General features: G+C 29.1%; 1 protein-coding gene across 1 annotated transcript in view; it reads left to right on the forward strand.

Annotated features, from left to right (window-relative positions):
• The first annotated feature begins 4839 nt into the window (after positions 1 to 4839).
• LOC105368957 (protein FAM102B) overlaps positions 4840 to 12208 on the forward strand; it is a 96437-nt gene continuing 89068 nt past the window's right edge. Inside the window, exon 1 of the mRNA XM_011508150.1 lies at positions 4840 to 5448. Within this exon, the coding sequence (XP_011506452.1) occupies positions 5303 to 5448 (146 nt within the window). The 5' untranslated portion in view covers positions 4840 to 5302. The remainder of the gene's footprint in view (positions 5449 to 12208) is intronic.

Genomic DNA, 12208 nt, shown 5'->3' on the forward strand with positions numbered 1-12208 from the left:
CTTTTTTTATACTCAACTAATTTCTTTTATCTGCAATAAAAATAATTGCATTTTCAAAAATTTTGATGTAACGTAAAACTATTATATATGGCTGCTTCTTATTCTTAAATGTGAATTTACTACGTTGTGATTAGTTTTACATGGAAACATGTACCAAAGAGTTCAAATTAAAAAGAATTTACATCCATTTGATGAGAATTTTATCCTCGGCTCATAAAATTAACTATTTGCAATACTGTTATTCTATTATTTAAAGCGATTAAAAATATTTCATTTAATTTGTATTATTATTAGTCAATGCTGATTAATAATTTGGATAAAATGGATTTTTTTTGTCATACTTAATAATATTATTATGCATCCAGCTTTAATTGCAATAGTAATATTTCTTTTCACTATATTGTTATATAGGAATGAATGGCCCGCGTTAACAATTTGCACATACTTCGTATAAAATATCTCTGTGTAAAAAATATTTTCATGTTTACGTTATGATAATGTGAGTGGAAAGGCGTTTGTTCGGTACCTGTTGTTTGTTTCCAATATAGAAACGCCAGTTAGAATTTGTAATCTCCTAGATATTTTCAAGATCCTCGAGCTCTCGATAACCAAAGATGAAAGTAAAAGCTCCGAATCTCCTCCTTATATTAAAGGGCTTCAATTGAGGCTGATAGCCATGTTCTGACTCACACCTCCGAATGGCATCTCTCTTTTCTCATCGTAAAATCTGACACATCGACTTTGGCTCTCGAACCGGCAGCCCAGGGTCGTAGAATAAACGATTATAAAAGTAAGAAATCGATCTTACCGAGTCCTTATCTCCGCCCCCTCCACCATCCCTCCTTATCGTGCAAGCACACGAGCGAAAACTCGACGTGTCCGTTGACATTACTGACTTTCTTTATTTCTGGCAGCCAATACTTTTATAGTGCTCGGCTATCACTAAAGCACGTCTTTAGATATGCGACTACTTTCAAATCGGAAAACGGCTGGTTTTTCATGCTGCGTGCCGATCTTTCTTTTAAAACTCTGGGCTTCTATTCACATTTTTCTAAAAAGAGTGAAGTGAAAAATAGCCAATGCCACGTTTATCAATAGTTTGCCTATTATTTACTTTTAGTATTTTTAAACAGATTAAATGTATCACAGATTTTATACGTACAACTGCTGTTGCAAATATTTGTTTAACCGCTTTCAATAATGATATTTTTCTATAGAGCCCTGGATTATATATTTTTATCGATAAATAATAAAATTCTAAAATACGCTCTTATCGTGCGATTAACTATTAGCTGCGGAATGTTATTGAAACGATTTATAGCAACCAGTGCTACTCTAATATTTATAATGGACACTTTTGTAAAACAATTATTGTGTTAACGACTTGCAATCACGAGAGTTTTGCTCTATTTTTTAAAAATGTATTTATCTAGTTATCACATTTGTTTGTCCTATCAAATTAATTTTTCTATATTTCCTTCCATTAAACTTAGTCCATAGCGCTAATTACAATAGTAAAAAAAATATTCATAATTTATTTTTCATAAACTATTATATCTTTATAAAAAATATCGTATATTGCTGTTATTATGCTATTCAATATGTTACATTTGTCATTATTAATAATAGATTATTAATCATTGTAATGAAAAAAAAAAAAAAAAAAAAAAAAAAAAAAAATTAATGTTCAAGTGTATGTATGAAATAATTTTCTTTTACATAAAACTATTCAGGAAGAATTATTGGTGTTCGAATAATATAAAATTCGAATTTTTTTTTTCTTCATAAACATAGAATATGTATTTACTTAAAATTGAAATATATAAATTACATATTTCTTTATTAAATATTTTGAAATACACGGGATATTTGTATTAGAGCAAAATTAAATTAGTGTCATCATTTAATATAGAATAATTTAAATATTTTCTCTATCTTTAATCGGTGATATTTGCAAAAGTTTTATATTATAAGTCAAAGTGGCTTATTTCATTGATAACTGATATAATGAAAAAATTATATTACAATAAATAGTTGAAGATTGTTCGCTATAACTTTGTATTTTCAAATTCGGAATAAAATTACGAAAAGACAGATCAGTAGTTTTTAAGAAATATATATTCTGATCGACATACAAAAAGCTATTTTGGGAAAATTCATTTAAAATTTTGAAATCCAGTTACGCCGAGTAAAAATATTTTATTTTTATCTTTATAAGTTCATCATTATTTAGTCAGTATTTTATGTAAATATTTTGCAAGTGACAATATTGTTCAAAAGCGATTTTTTATTATAAATGATTATACATCGGTAATCCTTTAATATAGTTTATTTTAATTTTCTTTTGTGAATGTGATATTACATTTGTACCACAGAACATAATATATTTTACTCTGTTATTAGATTTTCAGACAAGTATTTATTTTTTTAAAAGTCCCATGACTATTACGATAGTCTTATTTTTTCAATTACATTTAATAAACTTGATTATGTATAGTTGCTTGAGTTATTAAGATAGATAAGCCGACATTTATACGAGAATTTAATTAATTTTTATCATTTAGATATATATTCGCATTTTTAAAGATTGTATAGAAAAATTTTATTTTTTAATTTGAATATAAATTTTTTTCTTGCTAAAATTTATACGCGATTATCAGATCTTACGGGGCATAATCATGATTTATGTTAACGGTAAATTACAAATGTTTTGTGGAATTAATTACATTGCTCATGAAGGTGCTTGTAAATGTGCACATATACATATGCGTGTGCAGTTTCAAGAATGGCCGTAGAAACGTTATAAACAAGATATATATATATATATATATAGAGAGAGAGAGAGAGAGAGAGTCGAAAGAGAGTTAAAAAGTCGCTCAGTGCAGTATTTGAAGTTTTTTTTCTTTTATACAAATACGATGTTATAATCCGGTTTATCGAGATATTTCTGGCTTTTTTTCTAACGAGTTAAATGTCACGATAAAAAATATTTGTAGATTGATCAATCATATTTTAAATTAAAACGAAAACAAAATATATTTGTCAATAAAAAAGAAAAGAAAAGAAAAATGAAATAAAGATTAAAAGACATCCTATTTTTAGGTATAAATTATTATTGCTTAACAAATAATTATTAGGCATGAATAAATTTTCTACTCTAATGACATAATTAGAGAAACAAATTTATATTTTATAGCGAAATATTGTCGTTAAGCTCTCAATGGTATAAAATGAGTTTTTCCCTGAAAAATTACACGGGCATAGCAAAGAACAGCATTGCCAAATTGGAAATTTAATCAATTTTATTTTTTTACATAATATTTATTGATTGTTGGTCAGGATCCATAAGCACTTTTGAATTTGTATTTTCACTCGACGCTTACTTTCATACAATTTTAATCGTTAGTTTCATAGCTTCCCTTCTTTTACTATTGTACTTTTGAGTTCGCGATGTACCATATATATATGTATTACCGGCCGCTAGCTTCTAAAAAGAAAAGAGTCACTCAGGTTTCGCTCTCGATGCGAACTTTTTCTCTGCGTATAATGCTCTTTAACTTGTTCTTTATCTGCTTTATTCAGTGTGTTGCAAAATAGATAACCATGCTTATACGTTTGCTTTGTGGAACGACTGTCACTTGATTCCACTTAATTATATTTTTATCTCTTTGTGTCTTGAAACTAGAAGGTGTCAGAAAGTTTTGGAACTTCAATTTATTAACTTAAAATTTTTTTATGTTTATCGTTGATTGTTATCATTTACAGCAATTTAATACAATCTGAGAATAAACTTTATAATTTATTATGTGGTCGTGGTTTTACATATATATATATATATATATATATATATATATATATTTTTTAAATTAATCTTTAAGTCGATTGAGTAGTATTTATAAATAATAATGGTATTAATAGATAATATCGGAATACAAATTAATATTAATGATAAAAGCTTTGAATGTCTTTAAGCAAACCGAAATTTATAAATATTTAATTTGAAAGATGTAATTGTCTTTTCATACATTTTTTATTCAAAATTTTTATCTGCATAGTTCTTGTTTATGCGTTAAATCTTTTAAAAAAATTTTCATTTATTTGAAGGAAAAACTCACTTGAAAAGTAATAAAGACTTTCTAACTAGGAAAAATTTAAAGAATTTTTTCATTAAGACTTAGCCATGTATTTCTTCTGAAGATAGTTCTCATAAAATTATGTGAAATGTCAGGTTTCATTGAAAATTAATATTGTTTGTTCGTGTTGTAAGAATTCTCTTGAAATTAATAAGCAGTCTTACATAAATTAAAAACATTTCTATACTATTTTGCAAATTTTTCAATGGCTTTACTTTTGCCATTCAATGGCTAATTAAAACAATAAGATACATACATACACGCACACATATATATATATATATATATATATATATATGTACACGTACATACGTGCTTGTATACACACACGCGTGCGTGCGTGCGCGCACATCCACACATATATCTTTGTATTAAAATAACTCATTAAAATAATAACATGAAGATTTTTAAATTATATTTGAACGTATAAATTTTCAATGATACACTTCTACGTAAATGTTACCATTGTAGTATTTCCGCCATTAGCTAGATTCCGTTTTGAATGCATTTTGACGAATATTATTTACGTCTAGGCAAGTTCCCGGCATTAAAATAAATAGACAATACAGGCAGTAGCTAGTGGAAAGCGGGTAACCATAGCCAACAAACTCCCCTTCGTTCATCAATATAACCTTAATAATCATTTAAGCAGAGTCCTTTTTTGCTCGCACATTAATTAATTAAATTAATTATGCTTGATTGCAGGATGATTGGCCGTCCTCAGCAGCGCTATGACGAGGGTTGCAGCCGGTGAAGACGCTCAGTTCGTACGGATTTACGTCTCGAATTGTCGCCGGGAATATTAACGGTCCGAGGAAGCTGAGACAGTTTTTTCTCCTATTTTTCTTGTTTTTTTTTCTTTCACGCGATAAACGAGCGAGGACGATGTTGTGAAAGTGAGTTCCACGAGTCTACCAAGAGCATATAACTCGGTTAGACATTGGTCTTCTTTCGTGGCCCTCCTACCTTATTACTCTCCCTCTCCGCACTAACGATACGAGCTGTGAGCTACGACTGCGATTGTCTCGACTTATCGCGGGCCGCCGAAAGAGTACGGGCGAGAAGTTGATTGTTTGGGGGGAGGAGGCGGTGACGGTGGCGGTGGCGGCAGCAGTGGCGGTGCTTGTGGAGGCACGAATCTTAGCCATTCATGAGGCGTTCATTGTAATATGGCTTTCATGATGAAGAAGAAGAAGTATAAATTCTCCGTGGAAGTCGGCCTCGAGGAGCTGACCGCGGTGCCTTTCGTCAGTGCCGTGCTGTTCGCCAAACTGAGGCTACTTGACGGCGGCTCCTTCGTCGATCATTCCACGAGGTGAGATTCGATTCACTTTTATCTATTTCCATTTTACTTTCGCTGACTCCGACAAAGTGACCCACGCGATAAGACATTTGCTTGCGTCGTAAATCTAGCTAATTTACAATTTTATGTAAAATGTGTTTATGTATAATGTGAAGAGATTAATTCGTTGACGGTAAATCAATTATTGGAGGCATATAGTTAAATTGCTGTTGAGTGGTCATCTCGAGATGAAGCCATTTAATTATTACAGGAATGTGGAAATAAAATTCATAAAATTTTATTTATGACATGTGGATTGGATAAATGAGTTACGACGTGTCGCAAATGTATACAACTATAGGAAATAAACGCGTATTATTAATTGAAGAATTTAATTCATACCGATTAATAGATTTGCATTATTTCAATATAATAATATTTATTACACATTTGATGTCCTGCACAATTGACGTCATATTTATTGAGAAACATATGCTTATAATGATATATTTGTAATTCGCTGAAATTACTTTGCAGTATTTGCTTTTAATCACATTTGAGTTTTGAACGGAAGCATCTTTTATGAATCATTTGGTATTATGCTTTGACAAGTATAAATTCATGTTAATATAAAAAGAGCTTCTTTTTAAAGCATTGAATGGTTTTCAATGATATAAAATTTTTATAAACAATTGATTTATAGATTTTCCGAAGTATTGCGAAAGAGTTACCTAGCATTGACCATCAAAAAACAATAAATAATTTATTTAAACAAATATAACATAAATTGTATATATAGTACAAGATTCCATACAATTATCAGCTCTTTTCACCAGCACTTGGATCGAAAACGATTTCCTAAATATATTTTAATAAATTTTCATTCGAATATTCTGATATACTACCCTTTTTGTATATTATGATTTTATAGATGTAAAATTGAATTATATAATTATATATACATACATATATATATATATATATATATATATATAGTGTCTGTACATTAATAATAATTTCAGTTTTATCAATAAGAAAGCCCATATATTAATAGTCTACTTTATAATTCGTACTTTTCTATCTTGTACACATATTTTTATTATAACATTATTAAAGATTGTAAAGTTGAAGTTCGATTGAATTTAAAAGAAATTAGATTTCTCTGTAATTTTTACTCTTTATATTATAGTTGAATTATACTTAGCGATATTTCTGGAATTTTAATTCGTGTTTAAACATACTTGACACTCTAATAATAGAAAAATTTTAAATATTTCCATAAGGATGTTACTTTATTCTCAAGAGATAGAAATTCTGAATTTAAGAAGTTTTGTTACACATGTTTTAAAATGATTATATAAATAAATAAATGCTGTGTTAGGAAATTTTCAACGTAATCCATACAAATTTAACGTATCAATGAATAAATCAATACTTATGTAGTTATATTTTGTTTTATATTTTTACAATTAAACGTTTTAATATTTATTTCGTTTTAATAACTTCCATTATATATACAAGTGTATTGTATGAAGTGTATTATTTTTTTAATATATAACCTGCATATTAACGAGTATATACTACGTTGTGTAATTGATTCATAAATTTCATTATTGTTATTTCATTATCAAAGGGAAAATAATTGAATAATGGTCTAAATATATTTACAATATAATACAATACAACTTGTATAATTAACCTAATTAATAATACAATCATTTTTACAAACAAAGAGTGTGGCATAAAGAAGTGAGAAAACTGAAGGTATTACAAACTATTAAAAATTGAAAATTTTTTAATAATAATAATTTAATTCTATAATTTATTTCTCAATATTCTTACTTCAGTTTCATACTTTTGTTTTAAATTCGTGAATTTTTCGAGTGTTTCAAAAATCACGAAAATTTATATAAATAAATTTATATAAATACTTTTTAAATAAATTAAAATAGTGATTTAAAAATTTATAACCATAATACCAAAAGAAATAATTGAATTTGTTCATGATAATTCTGTATCGACTAATGTAAATAATATATACAAAAAAATAACTTTGAATAAAATATATAAAAAGAAGGAAAGTCATAATTTGAGCATTAACCGTATGTTATAAATAGAATTTTTTTATTAGCAATAATGAAGATGAAATTTCATATGGTTAGTATTATGTCAACTTATTATGCAATACAATCAGTTACTATGTACATCATAAATTCATTCATAATGTTTATGCAATAATATTATGAATTGCCAACTGTGTAGAATTTATACAAAATAGTATATCAAAATAAAAAAAGATAAATGCTAATCATTTTGAATGATGAATTTATTATTCCTTTTATAAATATAATAATTATGATGTATATGTTCTCGTTTATCGACCAAAATTTATAGATAATTATGTTTCAGTTTATTGTAGGTAAGAAAATTGTATTTCTTTTAAAAAATATTTGTACAAAATGAAATGCTGTTATAATCATGGAGTAAATTTGAAAGTAATTAATTTACTTTTCTTATTTTTCATATTTGCAACGGTTTACAAGATTATGATTGTCAGTTGAAGTTTGCTTTAATAATAAGAGGTCAAATAATGTACTAAAATAGCTTAAGCGATTGAAAATTTTCTCCATAATAATATAGTATGAGAATATGAGTTCCAAATTTCATATATTCATGAAATGTAAGTACTGTACTGTTACGATACACTCTTCATATATATATATATATATATATATATATATATATATTGTAAACTATTGTTTAATTATTTAAAGTATCTTAACAATTTGTTGATATTCAATTCTCATGATTTTGAAACACGTCAAGATTTTTGTTTATGTTATGAACATTTTCGCATAAATGTATTTAAATAATTTGTACAAGTAATTAAATGAACTAAAATATTAACGAGCAAAATGTTTTCGTCGAAACGAAATTGTAAATTATACTCTATATCAGATTGAATCAACTGATATAAACAAGTATTTGCAAATGTAAAGTTATCGAATTGACAAAATAGGGCTCATGTATGGCAACAACTATATATTTGCATATCCTCCGATTAACCTTCCACCTCAGATTAGAATCAGGATGCTTCGTTAATATGCCTACTACATGTATTGTGGAAATAATTATGTTAACGGAGAGTGAAGATTACCAAGAGAGAGAATAGTATTTTCTCCTCAGCACTATAGAAACTGGGCCAATTTTACGTGTATTAACGATTTCGAACATACGACTGGGTTTCTTCGTATCTATTTGCATGCGGAATTGTTTGAAAACTGTATTGGCTGTCGGAATTAAGCCGGTAATTGTATCTATCTTAGATAACACGATTCGCGAGTTATTGAGTTTAGACTTGGTTTACATTGTTTGAAGTGATCGAGTAATAATGGAAGACTGGAAGACAGAAAAAGCTATTATACAGGATATATAATTAAAATGTTATATTATTTGATTTATATGCAAGTTTTAAATTTAATACATACATTATTAATTTAATACATTTTTAAAATTATTTAAAGTAACAATAATGCTGAATTCTGATAAATGAAGAAATTCTAATTTATAATATTCCGTCCCTAGTTAAATATATATATATATATATATATATAAAAAGATGAAAAAAAAAAGTTATTAAAAATGAGCCAATGCACAGCTTCATCAGTGAATGTTCAAAGCATGAAAAACAGTCGAAATATCTTTACTATATAATATGTACCCAAAAGTCTTAGATGTATGTAAAAATGTATTAAACCCGATAAAAGTAAATTGGACGAAATAATGAAATATGCAGCTACTAATGGTGAAGCCAAAAAAAAGTGACATTTTTTTTTACCCTTTTCTTAAAAATTTCCTTCGACCGCGGAAGGAAGAGCATAATAATAAGCGCCAAAAGGGGAAGGAGAAAAGTCACCTACAATTCATTATCATCCGAGCAACCGAAGTAAAGCTCCGCTAAATATACTTACATGCATATTTTCAAAAAGCTTCCCTTACACGTTCAGTCGACGATTTACACCCGCGCGCAAAAATAGACGTTATGGGTGAGAAAAGCTCAAGAGTCATCGCCTAGCCTTAGTTGCTCTATGGTCGATGTTTATATTAGGCGCTCCCTACCCTTTAACTATCTATGTAAATATGCGGGTACATTACCAACAAGTGCAACAAACGCCACTGCTGTCACGAAGCATTATAAATCGTGGATAAGTAGTAACTATTTCTTTCTCTACTCTCTTATTCTCCTTGCGTTATCTTAATTGCTTGGGCACGTGGCTGCAATCATTGCGAATATTTATTATTGAGCGCTCTTCTCAGCTACATAATGCTTCGATTGCATGCTTACCGCAAGATCCCATGGATATTATTGCACACTTATAAGAAAGCTCATTTCTTTTTAGAAAACGATATTTATTGCCTCGTAAAAAATACATTTTTCTTTTGTGCGCCCTCTCGCGCCGAATATTGATTACGCACATTTCCCGCTATAGGAGTGCAAGCAGTAAAAAAAAAGTATATATATAAGGACAAGTAATGCTGATAGATATTTAGTTATTAATTTTACTTTATAATAATTTCTTCAATTAATTAAGTAGCGGTTGACTTAGCAAGTCTGTACTTGGCCCGCTTGCGATAATGATTTGCGACGTCAACATGGAAAGAAAAATGTTTCGATGCATTTTAACAATGCAAATTTTTCCCTTCCAAATGAAAAGCTAATAAATTTACGTTTTAAAAACTTTTGATAATCTTTAGCATTAATACATTGTTAAGTGGACAGAGCATCATTATCCTTAATAAAATCATCACACGATCTAAATTCCATAAGCATTTATCGATGGCTCTGTGTCACAAGGATACAAAGATATACGAGCATACGAGACGCCCACGCCTATACTAAATCGATAGAGCAGCTAAATCATAGGAGTACGAGGTGCACATCATAAAATGTATGATTTATTGGAAAAAGCATAAAAGTATGAAGTTCATTATCTTCGCTAGATGCGTAACTCTTCCTTCATATTCATTGGTTTTTTAAGTCGTGCGTTGGAGGAGGTACCAAAATTACCTACAGCGCATCTCCGCACTTACATTCGATCCCTTTCCCTTTCTAAAGTAGCAGTATCATATAATCCGTGATAATTTTCATGATCGAGGGCAAACACGCATAAGTTTTGCATGAAATTAATAAACATCGGGTACGAATTCACCTTGAATATGCTGTTCAGGAAGGTAATATTGGACGTATGCACCTAACCGCATAAACGGTGAATCTATGAATGGCGTAGAGATATCTGATGCTGCAAGGATTTCTCCGAGGTTAATTGTTCTGTTTGTTGACACTCGGAGTTACGGAGTCACTTTGTCACTCGTTAAAACTCTCATAATATCCTCTCTCGGGAAAAGAGATATTGCTTGAAAATTATTGAGATATTTTGTGCGTACTCAAGGGAAGCGGAGATCAAATTTCCATTATATTGTCGTTGCTCGAGTGAATCGAATCGATCAGTAGTGTAATCAGCGTAAAAGCAGAACTTGCATCTGTTAAAACGTCATTAGCTAAAAGCTATTGAAGTCTTTTAAGTGCAAAGGTGTCGTTTCAAATCATCCCAGGCTATGGGGCAATTGGTCCAATTTTTCTGCTTCCAACGCTTTTTAAGTCTAATCAGTCGAATCTTAAATTCTTCGTGGGGATTAGGCGATGCCATGTGCCCTTGCGCCACTACGTGTTGTTACTGGCTCATATCGTCAAAATCCTTGGCAAATGTCTATTATCTGATGGAATTCCTATCATTGGTGTACACTACTCGATGCCAATTATATACTTAAATCTCCAAAGGTTTTGTCTTGAAAAACAAATGAATTCTCAGTGAAGTAACGCGGCTGATATTTGCATAAACTTAGAGTGAAATTTATCATGAGAGATTGATCTATCTAAAGCCTTAAATTAATTTCCCAATTAGAATACTATTTTAATCGATGAAAATAGTATGCATTGTCATGGGCTATAATTTGAATGTCTTTTCAATTATGTTTCGAATGGAATGTCCATTCGTCCAAACAACCGAAAACTATTTCCTATCATGTCAGTGATATTTGATCTGACAGAAATCCAAATTACGAATGATCTCACAATGCATTTTTTATTTCTATCGTCAAAGTCGTTATACGATCAATTCTGATAAGCTTTTTTCTATGGTAATTGCGTGATTTATTGGAGCTTACTCGGGATAAAGAGTATAATAATCCAATAGAATACCGTTCGAAAGTAGCCAATAGTTTTTTCAAGTTAAAAAAATTAAAAATTTTTGGGTATTATCAAGACATATTCGGATAAGGACTGGATAATATATTATTGAAAGTTGGACATAAATTTGCTTTTAAAATCAAAGCTGAAATTTGTTTCCATATTTTATGTACTAATTGAATTTATAGACATATTAATTTTATTAATTTTTATATTAAATACATTTTTCCATACGTAGCTGTATTAATTGTACAAAAATTGAAAATATTTTTACAAGGTGCGTGGAGGAATTCTGCAAAGTGGAAATAGCTTATCAAGAAAAATATATTAAGTGATAATATGAACTATTGTGTCTATTATATGTGATGCGAACTATCTTATTGTAAAATCATTATTGAGCTTATGATATATTCCTAAATAAATGAACAATTGTTTTAGCTATGGAATCGAGAGGTAGTAAACTTATTAATTTCATGTCGTCCTCTCCTCAAGCCATATAAAGGCAAATTACTTTTCACAAATGTTTTTTAATATAGGACTAATGTA

The sequence above is a fragment of the Ceratosolen solmsi genome, unplaced genomic scaffold (genome assembly GCF_000503995.2).
Source record: "Ceratosolen solmsi marchali unplaced genomic scaffold, CerSol_1.0 scaffold1, whole genome shotgun sequence".
In the NCBI taxonomy this organism is placed as follows: domain Eukaryota; kingdom Metazoa; phylum Arthropoda; class Insecta; order Hymenoptera; family Agaonidae; genus Ceratosolen; species Ceratosolen solmsi.